Source organism: Diabrotica undecimpunctata, chromosome 1 (assembly GCF_040954645.1).
Source record: "Diabrotica undecimpunctata isolate CICGRU chromosome 1, icDiaUnde3, whole genome shotgun sequence".
NCBI lineage: Eukaryota > Metazoa > Arthropoda > Insecta > Coleoptera > Chrysomelidae > Diabrotica > Diabrotica undecimpunctata.
Window position 1 is genome coordinate 196,270,841 of NC_092803.1, and position 20,009 is coordinate 196,290,849.

Below are 20,009 nucleotides of genomic sequence, written 5' to 3' on the forward strand. Positions count from 1 at the left end.
TAACGATATCGAATTTTCCTCGGACGTAATCAGTTGTCGTTTGGAAAAAAACCTCCAAGAATTACTAGATAGCTAAGTGTTTCGTCAACGAACAAAAACTTCCTCCAATCCATAATCAACAATTAATGTTTTTCTGTATCTGTTGCAGTTTTGGCTGCACTAAGCCACGGACGGACTGACGGACGAACAGCACAAAACTAAAGGAAAACAATTATATTTCGTTTATAACACAAACTGTAACTTTTGACTAGTCTAAGTACTTAGTCAATTAATTATTTGGACCTTGGACAGGATGAACGGTTCAGACTATGAAAGAATTGAGCGATTGTATAAATTAAAAGAAACGTATTTTGGTAGCTGTCAAATATGTAGGAGGCTCATTTATAAAAGAAGAATCCCTTAACACCGTAAACGGATGCTCTTGCTACGAGTATAATCATTTTACAGAAAAATACACCCAGTAGAGCGTACGTTTTATTTATCGGTGCAATTGGCAATGGATATACTAAACACAAAGTGATTATTTATAGTTATCAAATAAATTTAAAGTAAAATAAATCCGATCTTATCATTTTTTGGTTACTCTATCATAAATGCCATATATTTCTACAATTATTTAATTCAGTTTTAATATCCCAACGTGAAATAAACATTTTTTTATATAAATTTCAAATCAGTATTAATCTTCTCAACAATAATTTGTGCTGACTGTAGTAATGAATAAAATATACTTTGTATAAACATCAAATTGACACATAAATCTTTATATGATTCTAAAACGGTAAATATCTTCTAAAACTGCAACATCGATGTATAAATCTAAAAATAATTTACAACTTTACTAGCTACACCTGCTTCTGGCGTTAAAAATATATTTTGCAGGTAATTACTCGGTCTATTCGCACAACTCCAAATATCTACTCTATGTGTAATACTTTCGTCTTATATTTTACGACAACCTTACGCAAGAAATCTTTTGTATTATCGTATGTTGCGAAACTAATGCCGACAGCTATGGGCCCTTTGATCCAGTTCATTGAAAGACCTTTATACAAACCACCTATCAAGCCTTCAGTCCTAAAAACAAAAAAACAATAAATTAATCAAAATTTTACGCAAGCGACAGAGTAAGTGTATCGAAAGTCCTCAATTAGTCGAGAAATTTAGGACTTTCGGGAAAAACAAAACATTACAGCAACAAAAATTAGAAATTAAAAATTACTGGTTAGAAGCACCTACCAAACGAGGTTCACGATATGTTTTATTGCACGCAGGTTTTTCAGGAGGTTTCCTTACTGACACACAGCGTAAATCGATGCCGCATATTTTGAATCATGGTTTATCGAGACGATAATACCAAATTTCCCAAATAATGTTCGTAGGCATGTCAATTTAATGGAAAATGCATCGTATCCGTTCAATTCCTCTCATTTTTATGTTCCTTTCATAATTTGTATCAAGTAAACACTGTTAAAAATGAAAACAACTCCTTATTAGATCTAGTCATGGTCCAAGGTGAAGAGGTTGAGGTATCTAGAGAGGTTGAGATATCTGAGAGTGCCCTACTCCCAGAGGATAGGCATCATCCTCCACTCTCATTTGGGTTTTAAATGCGAATCTCAATATTTCAATGAGTCAGGATTGATTGGAGATGGCTTTTATAGAGATTTTCGCTCAATGAGTGTACGGGAAGTAACAAACTTTCTTTCACAATTTAACTGGGATGATTTGTTTAAAGATAAAAGTCTTGATGATATGATCAACATGTGTTATGATGTTATTTACCTTGCAATTAATATTTTTGCTCCCCTGAAAAAGTATTCAGCAAAAAAGTTTCCTGTCTGGTTTTCTCCAGAGCAAAGAAAATGCATAAAAAATATCTAAAATCTCAATTACTTGCTGACTATAATGAGTTTTCTTTATTACGAGCTAACTGTAAACAACTGAAAGAACAATGCTATCTTGATTATGTTGCTCTAACTGAATCCTCTATGAAAGATAATGTTAAAAATTTCTGGAAATTTGTTAACAGTATAAAAACAAGAACAATATTCCTTCTGTTATGCACTATAATAATATTTCTGGCTCTTCTGGCATGGAGATTGTCAATTTATTTGCTGAATACTTTTCTAAAACTTATAGTGATCAAGATTTTGATTTGCAGGATGAAACCTTTTTAACAGGAGACATCAACCTATCACAAATAAGCATTTCTATTTCGTCTATATATGAAAAACTTTCCATTTTGGAGAGCAACAAGGGTCAGGTCCAGATGGTCTTCCACCTTCTTTTCTTAAACACTTTAGCTTTTTACTTTTTAGACCTCTTTTTCACATTTTTAACCTGTCATTAAAGACAGGAATGTTCCCGGTCTACTGAAAAACTAGATTTATTAGCAAAATACTAAAATCTGGAGATAATTCTCAAGTGAACAATTATCGGCCTATTAGTATTCTAAGTTGTATTCCCAAAGTTTTTGAGAGCCTTGTCTGTCATTTGTCAGCAACTTTAAAAGGCTGTTTTATCGACCAGCAATTTGGATTTCTCTCTAGCCGCTCCACTTAACTTAATTTATTGACATTTACTGATTTCCTTATAGAATCTCTTGAAGATGGCTTTCAGGTTCATGCTGACAGACAGACTTTACAAAGGCTTTTGACCGGGTAAATTACAAGATTTTAATCAATAAGTTGAGGAGTCTGGGTATCCAGAGTGAACTTTTAGAATGGTTGTTATCCTACCTAACTGAAAGAATACAAATAGTACATGTTCAGGGTTTTCAATCATTTGAGATTAAGGTACTTTCCGATTAAGGATCACACCTAGGACCTCTTCTATTCAATAACTATGTTAATGACATTGCCTCCTGTTTCCTCTTTGCTTCCTTCCTAATGTTTGCTGACGATTTAAAATTAGATTTGAAAATTGAGAATGATGGTGACTATCAAAAACTACAGTCTGATTTGGATCAGTTGAGCTATTGGTGTGACAGCAATGGAATGGAACTTAATGTTAATAAGTGTCATTTAATGGTTTTTGGTCGGAATAAAACTCCTACAAATCATATCTATACTATTAATGGTTGCCCTTTAGATTGTGTATCTCAGATAAAAGACCTAGGTGTTGTGCTCGATTCCAGCTTATCCTAAATCCCCCATATCTCATCTGTTGTCTCAAAATCACTTTAACTTTTAGGGTTTATCAAACCTTGTGCTAAAGACTTTATAAATATCCCATCCATAAAAATTTTCTATTGTTCACTTGTTCACCCTACCTAGATTACTGTTCATGTGTTTGGTCTCTTCACTATAACACCCATACTCAAGCTATTGAGTTCAACACAAATTCTTAATATTTGTTGCATTTAAACAAAACCAGAGGATGGAAGACATTAACTATTCAAATATGGAAGGGTCCCTCAACATAATTTTCCTCCAAATCCGACGCATGCACAAAGATCACTATGTTTTATAGTATACTGCACTCTTATTATTTTTGGTCCTCAACTATTGGAAAAAATTAATCTCCATATTCCCAGTAGACAAACAAGGATAAATCAACCCTTTTATGTTAGACCCATCGCACAAACTACGGACTCAATTCCTTCACATCTAGAACACCAAGGTTTTCTAATCAATATTCCCAAAGGTTGGATTGTTATAGTATTCCAAAATAATTTAAAGCTCAGCTTAAGAACTGTGTGTATTAGCTTGATGTCCTTGTGTTTTGTACATTCTTTGTGAATGTTTGTTATTTACTGTTCCTACTTTTATTTTTTGTATGATTAAAAAATTTTAAATTTAATTTAAGCAGGTTACGTTAAGAATCTTCTGTAATTTATCAATAATGTTTACATTGTATTTTAATTGGGCAATTGCCCGTTAATACATAAATAAGTATCACTGCCTATTTGAAATCTGAGCTATTAGAAGAAGCGTGCTTTTAAAAATCAATATGATAAGTGAAGAGCTCCATTCCAAACTGGTTATTATTTCATAACTTGCCGTATCCATCGCATCTATCAGTCCCAAACTCACCTTGTTCGGGCGACCAATAGAAACTCAGAATTTGTATTTCGTACGCGTCACTGAATAATTATTATAATATCCAACACACGAACATTTTAACAATTCTAAGAAAAATTTATACCATTTTCTACGTAACTAAGTTCCCAATAGTTATGCAACCCATTCAACACCTTAGTATCCAAATGAACATACTTTCAGTGCGATTGAAATGAAAAAAACTGAAATTTTTATGGTAAGTCTAATAAATTGAGCAGGGACTGTACATAATGCGTCTAAAATTAATTATTCTGATTACAAAAGTAAATAGTATCCATCCTTAACATGTAAAAATGAATTCAGTGGTGAAAGGGTTATTAGACCATTTAACTTGCAGCAAAAGTGGCAAACACGATTCCAAAAAAATCAAATCCTAATGTATTTGCCTATACCTCTTATCTATCGGAGTATAAATGTATATAATTTCAGTAACTTACTTATAAACATACGTGAGAGTTGTCCAAAGAGTGGGATATCGTCCATTAGTATCAGTTTGCATCCTTCTTCGAACTATGTCCAAAGGATAAGTGAAGCTTTGTCCCAACATCCCTGCTACGGCACCGAACAACAACGACGCGATAGGCGGAGGAGTTGGCACGTCTTCTATATGTTCTGAAATTTCAAGACTGGTATTGACATTACACCGTCTTAGTGAAACATGGAAATTATATTTGATTTGTGTTTAAATTGTTTCTATATGTACGTTGTTTCAAGCAGAAAAAGTTTCATTTACGAAAACCGGCTTGCTTTTCTTCCTCTTGTTCTTCGTAATCATTCTCAATGAGGTTTCTAATTAATCGTCCGTAAGGTCACTGATATTTCTCTATAGTTCGCTTACTTATCGCGCTTATCTAATGTTTTATGAATAAATGATATATAAGCATTTTTCCATTGGTTGTTTCTCTATAGTTCGCTTACTTATCGCGCTTATCTAATGTTTTATGAATAAATGATATATAAGCATTTTTCCATTGGTTGTTAAGTATTGATTTATGCACCAAGTGAGAGCTTCAAAAAGTTTTTCTGTTCCACATTTTATCAGTTCAGCAGCGTTACCTCCTGGTCCCGGAGATCTACCGTTTTTTAGTTCTTTTATAGCGTTTTGTCGTCGTTTTGAAATACGTCGTCCTGTCAGCTAGCATGCTATATTTGTTTAGTACATTATTAAATGTTTTCAGTTCACGGTTTTATTATGTGCATTGTGTGAAAGCTATAATTTGCCAAATAATAAATTAATTGTAAAATGTCGACTATATCATAAAATATCTCTCTTCTACCTCTATGTGGTTTTATAATTAGCTGAAGTATCAAGGAGAAGAAAAATCTATTCAGGCAGAAGAAAATAGCTTGACGGATGATAGTTTATGTCAATTTATTATTCTAGATAGTATTTTTTTAATTGCTTATACATTTGTGTTTGACATTGTTTTGCTCTCTAGTGCAAAAAGTAAACAGTTCCAAACTTCTCTCTTTTATATTGTTAGCCAATGAAATTTCCAATAAGCTCATTTTATGAGTATATTATACAGGGTGTTTCAAAAAGGTATGTCATAAATTAAATCACGCATTCCGGAGACCAAATCTAAGCCACAGAAAAATTTTAAGGGGCTGTGCAGCCCTAAATCCCCCCAAACTTTTGAGCACGTTCAAATCAAATGAATTTTGTGGCATCATTAGTCTAACACATTATTTTTAAAACTTTTTTGCCTCATCACTTTTTCGAAAAACTAGTTTTCTCCTAGTTGGCCATAAAACTACAATTAGTTTCTACGGATACAATAATTAGAAACAGTTCCGTCAATAATAGTCAATAATTTGAAGCTATCATATATTGTGTGAATAAGATTAATATTAAAAATTTTGATATTACAATGGCCTACACATTTCAGAAAATGGCAGATATGCATTTAACTTTGGCTAAGTTGGATCAGATTAAATTATGATTTCAATAAACTATCGGGAATATCGTAGGTGAATGGAAAATAGTGAAATATATAGTGAACATAGGAAATAGTGCAGCAGCCGCAAGGCGTTATGCAGTAAAATACCCCAATCGAAATACACCCGATAGACGATTATTTCTGACCATTGATCGTCGTTTACGGGAAACGGGTACATTCCAACCGGAAGTTGCTGGCAATAGTGGTCGTCCAATAATGGATGGAACTGATGAAGACATTTTAGAAATTATTGAAGAAGTCCCTGGAACAAGTACAAGGGTAATAGCTCCTCAACTAAATGTTCCTCACGTAAGGGTTTGGAGGCATTTGAAGGATCAGCTACTTAAACCCTATCACTTAACAAGGGTTCAAGAGTTATTGGTTGAAGATTATCCGAAAAGGATTGGATTTTGCGATTGGTTGTTAATGGAAAACACTCGAAATGTTAATTTTATTAGACATATTTTGTTTACCGATGAGGCTACCTTGAGTAGAAATGGAATAACAAACCATCATAACGAGCACATTTGGGCCGACAAAAATCCTCACGCCAAACAAGCGACTCATCACCAAAGGACTTTCAAAGTTAATGTTTGGGCAGGAATTGTGGATAACAATCTAATAGGTCCAGTATTTCCTTCCAACAATTTAAATGGTGATAATTATTTGCAGTATATATTGTCATAGCTGAAGATCTAGGTATGGCAAGAGAGATGGTACAGGAACTCGTTGTGGCTACAGAAAGTGTAGGTTTAAATATAAATATCTCGAAAACAAAAATCATGACCAATTTGGTACCCAACCAGAACATCAGTATTGGTGGAAAAGAAATAGAACTCGTGTAACGACGCTCTGATCGTTTAACAGTTCGAACCGTGGGAGTGTCAATATTTGCGCATCCACTTCTACAACGTGAAGGCGTAGTGGGATTCAAACGGCTATTTAAGGCGTGTGAATAGCGGAATTAGACAGTCTTGTAGCTAGCGCTCTAGGCTCCCTGACTCGCCGGTGTAGTGAACCAGCGAGACATTCTGGACAGAGATAGTTCCGTATTGAGGATCATACTCTGTCCATAACCAAGCGGAACCCATCGGTATTGCGTATTGAGCATTACCGTGGATCTGCACAGAACCAATCGGGACAGAGATTTCCGTATTGAGGATCATACTCTGTCCTTAGCCAAGCGGAACCCGTCGGCATTGTGTATTGAACATTGCCGTGGGTCTGCACAGCTAAATATTTTGTTTGCGAGCATATACGGAGCTTTCTCTGAATTGAAGCGAAAGCGAGTATATTAGTAGTACTAATTAGTTTCTTTTCTTTTATAGACGTTTGCCGGGAAATTCATTCATCGCGGGACCCAGCCGGAAACGTAGAATTCGTTTTATTTTTGTTTTATAAGTATACAACGTAGAATTCCTTTTTTTTAGTTTTTATTTATTATATATATATATACTTAATAGATTTATTTTTATTTCAAACCTGTGTTTTACTGAGTCTGTTGCCCCGAAAGAGCTACCCATCACAAACTGGCGCCCGAGCAAAAATTAATAAAATGCCGACAGATAAAGACACAGACTCAGTAACAGGTACGTCGTGGATAAACCGACTTTGCAAAGAGGAATTGCAGAGCGAGGCCGAAAAATACGGCCTAGATCCCAAGGGAACCGTCGACGAATTGAGAGCACGACTCAGAACCTATTTTAAAAATCGCGAGGAAGCTACAGGAACAATCCCAAAAGAAAAAACTTCCAAGGGAACAGAATCCGACACACTGGCCCAGGAAATTTCGGGCATCCGAAGACAACTACAGGAATTAACAATAACGAAACAAATGGGGCAACCAGAATTGCTAAATCAAGTACGAAAGTGGAACACACACTTCGACAAGAAACATTCGGATGCAATAGAATTCTTAGAGAGGATAGACGAATTAAGTTTGGCCTACGAGATCGATAAACAAGATCTACTAAGAGCATTACCAGAATTATTAGGAGACCACGCCTTGTTATGGTACAGAAACAATAACAAAAATTGGAAGTCATGGACAGATTTCAGCGAAAATTTTAAAAAAGCTTTCTATCCCAGGGGATATTTGCTACAACTAGAAGAGGAAATCCGAAACAGAAAACAGAGACAGAACGAACCAGTAGATAGATATATCACGGAGATTCAAACATTAATCAGACGAGAAGGATCTTTTTCTAAAAACCAAGAACTCGAAAGGATATACAAAAATTTGTTACCAGAATATAAGCTTTATGCTCGCCGTCGGGATTTCGGAAACTTAGCCGAATTACAGGATTTAGCCCAAGAATACGAAGCTCTAGAAGACGAAAAGACCCGAGCAAATCAGATTTGCCGTGGAAACTGGAGACGCACGGACCAAGCAGAGTACGATGCGAAAACGGCATGCTTTAGATGCAAGATGCCAGGTCACAGCCGTAAAAACTGCAAAAACCCATGGAAAAAGTTTTGTTCGCGTTGCGGCAGAGAAGGAGTTTACAGCAGCGACTGCTGTTTCAGGCGTCAGGGAAACGAATTACAGACTGGAGAAACAAGGAGTCGTCCCAGTCTGTAAAACAAGATTCGACTCCATTCGTTTTCGCCGTTACACAGCCAGCAAGCAATGACATTCGACTGTTCGCATCACTAAAAATAGGGCAAAGAACATACAGAGCGCTCATCGATACAGGAACTACTAAAAATTACGTCGGGGATAGAATAGCTCAGATATACAAGGACTCTCTAGATAGCTACAGCGGGAGAACAAGACTAGCAAATGGAGCGTCAATTGAGCTTAACCAGAAGTTGACAATTGAATGCGAGATCGATAAGTTACAAACCCAACAAACATTCATAGTAATGCCAGGGTTGACGGAAGATGCATTAATAGGAGTGGAATTCCTCAGGAACCATTCTATCGAACTTAAATTCAATAAACATACGACCAAACAATACATACAACATCAAGAAGAGGCTTGTAACACTTTAAAAGACTCCACTCAAAATACGGAGTTAGAAAGGTTCCTAAGAAAAGAACTAAGGGAGTTTGAGAACATAACAGGACCCACCAACTTAATAAGACACGAAATAAAATTGAAGAAAAAGTGCGATCCAGTCAAGCAGCCTTACAGGCGGCACAATCCCGCAATGCTACAGATCATCAACCAAGAAGTGGACAAGATGTTAAAAGAAGGAACCATCGAACCCTCCACAAGTGGTTGGAGTTCACCGATTGTACTAGTTAGGAAAAAGGATAACTCGTACAGATTTTGCATTGACTTTAGAAAAGTCAACGAACTATCAGATAAGGACGCATATCCGTTACCCAGAATATCGGAAATTCTGGATAGACTTAAGGAAGCAAATTTTATATCGACCCTCGATTTGAAGCAGGGATATTTTCAAATACCCCTAGAAGAAACAAGCCGCCCAGTGACAGCATTCAGCGTACCCGGAAAAGGCCATTTTCAGTTCAAAACCACCCCATTTGGACTGCATTCCGCAGGAGCCACTTTCCAACGCCTACTGGATAAGGTAATACCTCCCGATATGGAATTCGCGTTTGCCTACTTGGATGATATCGTAGTAATATCTAAAACGCTCCAAGAGCATTTAAATCACCTACATGAAGTTTTCCGAAGACTGAAAGAAGCCAGATTACAGCTGAACTTTGAAAAATGCACGTTTTGCCAGTCAGAACTCAGATACTTAGGACATGTGGTTGGAGCAGAAGGAATAAAAACTGACCCGGAGAAAACCAACGCTATAACCGGACTTACAGCACCGAGAAACGTGCGTCAACTCCGCCGGTTCCTAGGAATAACATCATGGTACCGCCGATTCATAGAGAACTATTCGACAATAGCAGGACCGCTAAACATGCTTCTGAAGAAGAAGATAAGATGGAAATGGACCGATAAGCAGGAAAACGCGTTTGAAGAGCTAAAATCAAAACTTACATCGGCCCCAGTATTAGCATGCCCCGATTTTTCGAAAACATTTTACCTGCAAACAGATGCGTCGAACTGTGGACTTGGAGTTGCACTAACACAGAAATACGACGGCCAGGATAAAGTAATTGCATATGCTAGTCGAACCCTCACACCAACCGAGACAAAATATTCCACAACGGAAAAAGAATGTCTATCCATCGTGTACGGGTTAAAGCAAATGAGGCCGTATATAGAAGGATACAATTTTAAGGTCATATCAGACCATCAGTCCCTCAAATGGCTGAAGAACCTTAAAAACCCGTCAGGTCGGTTAGCCAGGTGGAGTTTAGAACTGCAACAGTACGATTTCGAGGTAATATATAGAAAGGGAGTCCTCAACAAGGTAGCAGATGCTTTGTCACGACAACCACAAGAAAACCAGAGCGAAGAACCAGAGTCGGAATTATTAGCATCAGAACTGGAATCATGCAGTTGGTACGATAATTTATATAGGAATGTACTCCAGAACCCAGACGATTTCCCGGATTTACAAATATCAAACGGGAAATTATATAAACACGTTTGGAGCAGCCGTAATTTAGCCGACCCAGAGTTTAATAACCCATGGAAATTATGCGTACCAAGATATAAAAGGAAAGATATTTTGGAGGAAAATCATGACTCGACCACAGCAGGCCACTTAGGAATTGCAAAAACAATTTGCCGAATAGCGCAAAAGTACTATTGGCCTAAGATGTTTAAACAAATTGCAGACTACGTTAGAGCCTGTACGAAGTGCCTCCAATATAAACCGTCTCAAATGCAACCAGCCGGGAAAATGCAACCGTCCACTGTAGAAAAGCCTTGGCATACTGTCTCAGTTGATTTAATGGGACCATTCCCAAGATCTGCAAAAGGAAACATTTTCTTAATAGTCGTGCAAGACCGGTTTACCAAATGGGTCGTCGCCCAGCCAATAAGAGCAGCATCTACGAACTCAATCATCGACACTCTACGATCTAAAGTAGTCATGCAATTCGGTATCCCGAAGAAAATCATCTCGGACAACGGCGCGCAATTTACAAGCGGAAATTTTAAGGCGTTCCTAAAGTCCTATAACATAAATCACATTCTAACACCGCCGTACTCACCTCAGTGCAATCCAGTAGAACGAACGAACAAAGTACTGAAAACGATGATAGCTATTTACGTGGAGGATAACCATAAAGACTGGGACAAATTCATACCAGAATTCTGCTACGCCATAAATTCGTCAAGACACGATTCAACAGGATTTTCACCAGCGCTTCTTAATTTCGGAAGGGAATTAGACACAACAGAGGCGACAAATGGACAAGATATACAGGGGTATGCAGAAAACTTAAACAAGTTAGAAGCGTTAAGAGAACTAGCAAAAGTGCACATGGAACACGCTTTCGAGGACCAGAAGAAACATTACGATCTAAGACGAAGAGACTCTCGGCCACATCCAGGAGATCGAGTCATGAAAAAGGAACACCATCTATCATCGGCTAGTGCAGCTTTCACCAGCAAACTAGCGCCGAAGTACTCAGGACCATACATAGTAACGTCAGTGATATCACCAGTAATAGTAAAACTGAAATTGGCCGATAGTAGTAGCCGCAAGCAGATGACGGCGCATGTAAAAGATTTAAAACCAATGGGAGGAAGATTGTAATAAAGATACCGAGAGGGATAGATGGCATCACGAGGCTGTAGACACCATCTACACAAAAAAAAAGGTATGTTACTTTTTTTTTCTCAAAGAGAAGGGGGTGTAACGACGCTCTGATCGTTTAACAGTTCGAACCGTGGGAGTGTCAATATTTGCGCATCCACTTCTACAACGTGAAGGCGTAGTGGGATTCAAACGGCTATTTAAGGCGTGTGAATAGCGGAATTAGACAGTCTTGTAGCTAGCGCTCTAGGCTCCCTGACTCGCCGGTGTAGTGAACCAGCGAGACATTCTGGACAGAGATAGTTCCGTATTGAGGATCATACTCTGTCCATAACCAAGCGGAACCCATCGGTATTGCGTATTGAGCATTACCGTGGATCTGCACAGAACCAATCGGGACAGAGATTTCCGTATTGAGGATCATACTCTGTCCTTAGCCAAGCGGAACCCGTCGGCATTGTGTATTGAACATTGCCGTGGGTCTGCACAGCTAAATATTTTGTTTGCGAGCATATACGGAGCTTTCTCTGAATTGAAGCGAAAGCGAGTATATTAGTAGTACTAATTAGTTTCTTTTCTTTTATAGACGTTTGCCGGGAAATTCATTCATCGCGGGACCCAGCCGGAAACGTAGAATTCGTTTTATTTTTGTTTTATAAGTATACAACGTAGAATTCCTTTTTTTTAGTTTTTATTTATTATATATATATACTTAATAGATTTATTTTTATTTCAAACCTGTGTTTTACTGAGTCTGTTGCCCCGAAAGAGCTACCCATCACACTCGTAGATAGATATAAATACCTGGGACATGAAATTATGATTGGCAGGGATAACCAGACTCATGAACTGAAGAGAAGAATCGGCCTTGGGTGGGCAGCATTTGGAAAACTGAGAGAAACTTTTAAAAGTGAGCTGCCCACATGCCTAAAGAGAAAGGTATTTGATCAGTGCGTCCTCCCAGTCTTGACGTACGGAGCAGAAACACTTACCTTAACAAAAGCAGCAGCTACCAAACTGAGAGTCACGCAGAGAAGAATGAAGCGGTCCATGTTAGGAATAACTCTGCGAGACAGAATAACCAACGAAGACATCAGGAGAAGAACCGGAGTGACTGACATCATCGAGAAGATAGCCAGACTAAAATGGAGATGGGCAGGACACATAGCCAGAATGACAGATGGGCGAGGGACAAAGAGGTTATTGATTCGATAAAAACTGGATGAGAGCGGCGCAAGATAGACGGGGTTGGAAACATGAGGAATAGGCCTATGTTCAGCAGTGGACTCTTGAGGCTGGATGATGATATTGTAATAGCAGTATAGCAAATGCAGTATATATTATATTGCAATAAGGCAAAATATATGGTTTCTACAAGATGGCGCTCCACCGCCTTACGGTAATGAAGTACGGGAATACCTTTGCAGGCAGTATCCTGGTCGGTAGATTGGAAGGGGTCGTGACGCACCTATTTCTTGGCCACCCAGAAGTCCAGGTCTTGACCCCATGGACTTTTGCTTTTGGGGGTTTATGAAAGAAAAAGTGTATTCTGTAACAATAGAGGACGAACAACAATTGAGGGTTAGAACAATTGAAGCTGCAAATCAATTTTGTCAGAAAAATGATTTTTCAGCGCATTGGGTTTTCCTTATTAAAACGATACCGAATGTGTATTGGAGAAAATGGGGACATTTTGAACATTTATTGTAATATCATATTTATAGAGGTTATAGACATTTTTTGTACTTGTTAATTCATTTAAGCCATTTATTTAGTTGCACGTAATTTTTTAAAGGTTAATGAAAAGGGCCGTAACTCAATAAAAACTATTTTTCGAAAAAGTGATATGAGGCAAAAAAGTTTTAAAAATAATGTGTTAAACTAATGATGCCACAAAATTCATTTGATTTGAACGTGCTCAAAAGTTGGGGGGATTTAGGGCTGCACACTTCCCTTAAAATTTTTCTGTGCGCTTAGATTTTGTTGTTTCTTTTATATGAAAAATTCTTTCAGAACAAGAAAGTAACGTGTCCATTTTTATTACAAAATGTCAAGTAGTTTAGGAGATAATGTAAAAAACAATTTTTATTTTGTAACTTCAAAGGGCTGTAACTTTTTTTGTGTACACTTTTGTACTAAGGTAAGTTGGATTCAATCAATTTATTTTTGTCCCCGGAATGCGTGATTTAATTTATGACATACCTTTTTGAAACACCCTGTATATCAAGTACTAGAGTTTCACCAAGAATTCGTAGTCAAACAGTTGCTAAAATGGATATCCCGTTTTTGCACCTGTGTCTTCAATTGTCGATTGCTGTACGAGGTCAGGTTACATCTGTAGCTATATGTGGAGGAAGCTTAAACAAGTAACGAGAGGGGACGTGTAATCGTATGGAATTGCCTGAAGCCTAAACCGGCACCAGAAAGATTGCCAGGTCATATTTTATTTCTTCAGTAGATTGAGAATAATGGATATATATCAATAGATTTTTTTCAAAATTTATAACTTTTTTATGATATTATGATCACTTTTTGAAAATGATTTTATTATTAAATATTTTTTAGTAGATCGATATAGTGTTTCAATAAATCAGTAAATAGAAGTTAAAATCAGTAGATCTACTGAAAAATCAGTAGACCTGGTAACCCTGCGAGAGGTAGTAATCGGCAACGTACAGGCACCAAAACATGGCGGTCACATCGAAACTGGACTCACTTTGCGAAGATTTATTAAATGAACGTTACCTGTCCTCTCTCTTTCCTTGTCTAAGGCAGGACGTAACTGAGTGGCTTGTTATTCCCAAAGTAGTACATTTGAAACTACTTTTAGATATTTTACAAAAATAAATATTAGACTTTTTCGAAAGATTAATTAAACGGAAGAAAACAGAAATTAAAGAAAAATAAATAATACATAAAAATAAATATATCTGTCAAGCAAAAAATATTTTAAAGCACGTTATGTGAGGAATTTATGAATATTATAAACGAATACACTTCACTTTCTTATAGTTTTACATTTTAAAGAAGCTTTTTACAAATTATATAGAAAAAATTGCACAGCAAGTGACGAAATAGATCTCAAAATAGATTTGGAGTTGCTTTTAATAGAAATAATATAATATTATAATACAAAAATGGGTAGAAAATAGAATTAAGTAGAGGAACTGGTACGTGCAAGTGTTAAAAAGAGGGAAAATAGACTCCTTTAAATTCAATATCAAATTGGTGCAGATCACGGGCAGACCAAGGATGCAATTGATCTGGTGCGTTTCTGACGAATTTAAAATGAATTTTTATAAAAAAAGGTCTACATAAACTATTATTTTAGAAGCACAACTGTCTAATTATTTAATAAATATATAATTAATCACGTGTATGCAATTTCACATTAGCTTAATTTTCACCATTTCAAATTGATACTTTAAAATTAAACTACAGTAGACTCCCTCTTAACCGGCCACCTCGGGACCAGAGCCTGTCATCATCATCATCATCAACTAGCCTCTAACGTCCACTGCTAAACATAGGCCTCTCGCATGCTTTTCCACTTAGTCCGATTTTGCGCCATCTGAATCCAATTTGAAGTCACTCTTTTTATGTCACCAGAGCCTGTCCGGTTGACCAAATGGCCGGTTAATCCGATGTGAACGGCATTTTCATGAGAAAAATCAAGTCTGTACATACATACATAGATATATCAAACACATGTACAGGAAGATGTATATTAATAAAGATCACGGAGTATACAGTTGAAAAATACTATTTATTTCTATGTACATATACATATACATATTTAAATATTGTACAAACTTGTTTTAAAAAAATCGGTAACTTTCTTCTGTTTCTTGACATTAAGTGAATTTTTGAAAGCTATATCTCTCCATTTTTTAAAAACAAGACGTCTATTGAAGATGACCCAGGTTGTTGTTCAATATACTTCAATGCCACCTCCATTGCAGCCCTCGCTTCGGTTTGGCCGACCTTTTCCTCTCCGTCAACATCATCATCATCAGGCTCCTCATTTTCATAGGGCTCTTCATGTGTTGCTAGTGTAATTATTTCGTCGTCTGCCAAAAATTCGTTTTCAAGTTCCTCGTCACAGTTCATCCATTCTTCAATATCTTCGGCTTGCAATTGGACATTTTCGTTTCTTCGTGTGATTGTAGACACTCAACAAGTTCCTCAATATTGGCCCAAAGTTTTCGCCAAGACTTAACGAAAGGAGAAGCAGAAATTTCTTGGAAGGCGGAAGCTAACATGTAAAATTACGTCCTATAAGTTAATTTTTTGATGATATCAATAAGACTCAGATCTTCACTTTTCACTTTCTGCGCATTGTAAAATTTCGGACATTAGGAGGAAGAAAGATAATTTTTATGTCATCTGTCTCACATGTTAGGTTTCCAGGATGAGTTGGAGTATTATCCAGAAGTAGAACTGCTTTAGTGGGAAGATTTCCGCTATTAACAACTCGACAGCTCGAACAAATTCACACTCAAACCATTCTTTGAATAGATCAGCGCTCATCTATGCTGATTTTTGTGATCTGTAGAATACGGGGAGGGACGATAGATAATTTTTAAATGCATGCGGTTTAGCGGACTTACCAACAACGAACAGAGGAATTTTGTGTGTTCCTGCTGCATTTGAACAAACAGCAACTGTAATCCGCTCTTTATTCTTTTTAAATCCAGAAGCCGATTTTTCATGACTTTCCAAAAAAGTTTTTTCTGGAAGCATTTTAAAATTGAGACCCGTCTCATCCATGTTATATACATACTTGTTCGGGTTTTAATTTTTGCGTTTTTATAATTTCTACAAACTTGGAGGTAAAATCAGTTGCACCTGAAGCGTCACCAGACATTTTTTCTCCACTTACGTGTGCATAATTAACTCCGTGACGTGCCTTCCAGCGAGTCAGCCAACCTTCACTTGCAATAAATTCGCCTCCGTCTATAATTTTGCTGTGTATACATAAAGTCTTTTCTCTTAAAATCGGGCCGCTAATAGGTGTGCCCCTTTGCCGCCCTTGAAGGAACCACAACCAAAGAGCTTCAGCTACTATCTCGAAATTCGTTTTTTTTAGTGCATCTAGTTTTTAGATTGTTATCTGATTCCATTTGGGCACAGAAATCCTCGATTGAACGCCGATCCCTTCGCACGTCATTCATTGTACTTTTCCCTACATTCAACTCTGAACAAATTTTATTTACCGATTCACCTTTGTCAATCGTTTTAAGCACACTTAGACGTTTTTCCATCGTCACAACCACAAGTTTACGCTTCTCACTCACTTTCGCAAAAGACGAATTCAATCCTCCTCCCAAGCGGCGCTTGATAATCGTCTCGTACGCAAAACAATAGGAAGGGGGAGTGACCGGTTAATACGACGTCCGGTTATTGCCGGACCGGTTAAGAGGGAGTCTACTGTATATCATAACATATTGCAATAAGCTAAAGGAAGTTTTTGTTTCATAACCATAAATTTCATACCCGATGAATTATATTGCATAAAGAAAATTTTGAAAGAAAAGAAACGTTGATTTTTTTTTACTTTAGACACGGTTTATGAAAATGGGTCTACCCCCATTTGTTGGATAGTATTATAATATTTGTACCTTAGTTTACACATTAATCATCACTTTATGAAATTTCGCTTAAGTTTATTTATGTTAAATTATTATTTTTCACAACTTTTACTAAATTGACTGCGTATAATTTTTTACCGTCGATCGACAAGGGCGGTCAAAGTCCACTGAAATTATACATACCTCGATCTAAAGTCAAAAATAATGATCACGTGAGGTCACATGTCACGTCGTTGCGTAACGTGGCATATTAATATTAAGTAGAGTGCTACTAACCTCTATACAGCCTTTTTAAAGTGTCGTAGGTAAAGAATGAGACTCCAGCATATGGTATTACTCCTAAAATTGTAGGTATATATCCTCGATAAAAATGTTTCATTCCTTCAATATAATATATTTTAAAGAATACCTAAAACAAAAAAGGATTAAAGTGATATGTAAATTTTTGTAGAAACTAATACGATTTCAAGTTATCAAATAAGAAGTAAACCAAAAAACATGGTGGATGTGAGGACAAGTGAAAAAATACTACATAAAAAAAGACAACATTACAAATATTCAGAATACTTGGACTGAAGAATACAAACACGGACGTTTAATAAGAACAAATGCTCTTAACAACCGCTTCAGCACCACTAGATTAATTGGTAATCAATGCATGGTCAATAGGACAGCTCAGTATGAGATCAATTTACAGGAGAATAACGGCTTTTGGTCTTCAATCCTATCTCACTCATCTTGCACTTAATCGAACGAAATAAGTCAGCAAGACTGCAGTGGTGCCAAGAATACGAAGAGTGTGACTCTGTTTGTAAGTCAATGATGGCCGAAGATGCACAGAAAGGTAAGAACTTGACTTTTGTATGTAACGTGAGTCAACGCTTACCAGACTTGGAAAGAAACAGGAACCTCAATGGTAAGATTGATAATATCTTACAACCCGTTACAGTGCCCCATCTGAAAGAACTAGTAAGTCCTATTTTCCAGCAAGATAACGCCAGGCTTTACACAGCAGATGCCACTTGTTTCTCCGTCACCGTTCTTCCATGGTAAGCAAGATCATCAGACCTTTCTCCCAATTAACATATATGGGCAGACAGACAGGTTTTAGGGAGCTGCGAACATAGTTGTTGCCGCATTCGTTACTTTCTCAGCAACATTTGGAACATTCAGGTCTGCCAACATGATTCAACATCAGGACAAGAGGCCAATCATGATGTAAACTTCTACTAAAAAGTTAAGTAGCGTCCAGAAATTGGCCAAATTATATATATTTTTTTGGAATATAAAAGAAATTTTACTCACGAATTAGCTTATAACTGGTACTCAGACTATTATTATTACTTTTTAGACCAGCTGAATGCAAAAATTGTCGAGAATGAATTTGGTTCAGAGAAAAAAATATTATTTCATCAAGCCAACACACTCTCTGACACGACTCAAAAAGCTACTGCGAAAAGCAATAAATTAAAGTACAGATTGCTGCACCATCCAACCAATTCGCCAGATTTAGCTTCCTCTAACTTTTGGGTGTTCCCACGTTTTAAATAATCCACACATGCGAAATGAGATTATTATTATTAAATATAATATACACCGAAAAGAAGTATGTCATTTAAATCAGATATACACCGCACTCCGTATATTTTGTAAACATAATCAAGGGAAATTGTTGCGTGATGGCTATCAAAGAACCGTCTATGAACTACATATTTCTTGCCAGAGACCGGAAGTACAATAACAACTTTAAAAATGAATTACTTGTTCGTTGTAGATAAAATATAGTATGCAACTTGTTATGGTTTCCACACGTGTGACAGTCTCAAATCGTTAAACATCAAATATGTCTGTCATGCTTGTGTCATATCCCCAGCGTCGGTGTAGCTTCGTTCTGACATTAGCTACGGCAAAGAAGAAGAATTGACAGTTGACAGACGAAGATGAATTGACTGACCGACAGTTAACAAATGTTTCCGGTCTTGACTAAGATTCAATGCTTACCGACAATGACGTCACACTGTCTCACAAATTTTATTATCAAAAAAATATACTGCGTTTACTGAATGTTGCATTTTTAATGTCTAAAGTATAAAAATAAATAAAGTTAAGTAGTCATAAATAAGTTAAAAAAAATATTACTCTTTAACCAACCTGTCTTAATGTCGAGTATTCCATCCTAGAAGTAACGGCCATTCTGGCTCTAGCAAGATCAAGTGGGTAGGTAATAGATTGTGATGTTGCTCCGGCAAGAGAACCGGCTAAAAATAGTCGAACAGGCGTGCTCCTACAACGTAAAGATGAATTAAAATATCAGACAATACGACAAATAAAAGTATCAGTACGCTGCACGTTCCATAGCTGACAATGTACAAATAATACAAAAGTTGTAAGTTTTCAGAATGTGCCCAAGAAGATCGTTTTAACTGCAAAAAACACGAAAAAAAATGGAGGAAAACAGTTAATACGAGGTGTTAAAAAATACCAGGAATTTTGAAATTTCGCGGGTTTAGATCGTCAATTTTTTTTGATAAGTTTGTTTACCTTGTTTGTGGCAGCCGCTAAGATTCGACAGTTTTTATGAGCCAAAGAATTTGAATTAAATTTTGCATAAAAATGTACAAAGTGTGTGAAATTATAACAAAGGCTCCGGTAAACATGCTATGAAAAAAACAAGTGTTTACGAGTGGTATAAGCATTTCCAAGATGGCCGTGAAGACGTTGAAGATGATGAACGCCCCGAACGTACCAGCACATCAAGAACCGATTAAAACGTAAAA

The 20,009-nt window shown here is 36.8% G+C and overlaps 1 protein-coding gene across 2 annotated transcripts in view; it reads right to left on the bottom strand.

Moving 5' to 3' along the window:
* Positions 1-612: 612 nt before the first annotated feature.
* Positions 613-20,009, bottom strand: part of DPCoAC (dephosphocoenzyme A carrier) — a 56,434-nt gene continuing 37,037 nt past the window's right edge. For both annotated transcript variants that reach the window (XM_072520948.1, XM_072520947.1), the window contains exons 4-7: positions 19,384-19,516; positions 17,509-17,641; positions 4,502-4,676; positions 613-1,077 (exon numbers count right to left, since the gene is read on the bottom strand). In XM_072520948.1, coding sequence (XP_072377049.1) covers positions 918-1,077; positions 4,502-4,676; positions 17,509-17,641; positions 19,384-19,516 — 601 coding nt within the window. In that variant the 3' untranslated portion in view covers positions 613-917. The remainder of the gene's footprint in view (positions 1,078-4,501; positions 4,677-17,508; positions 17,642-19,383; positions 19,517-20,009) is intronic.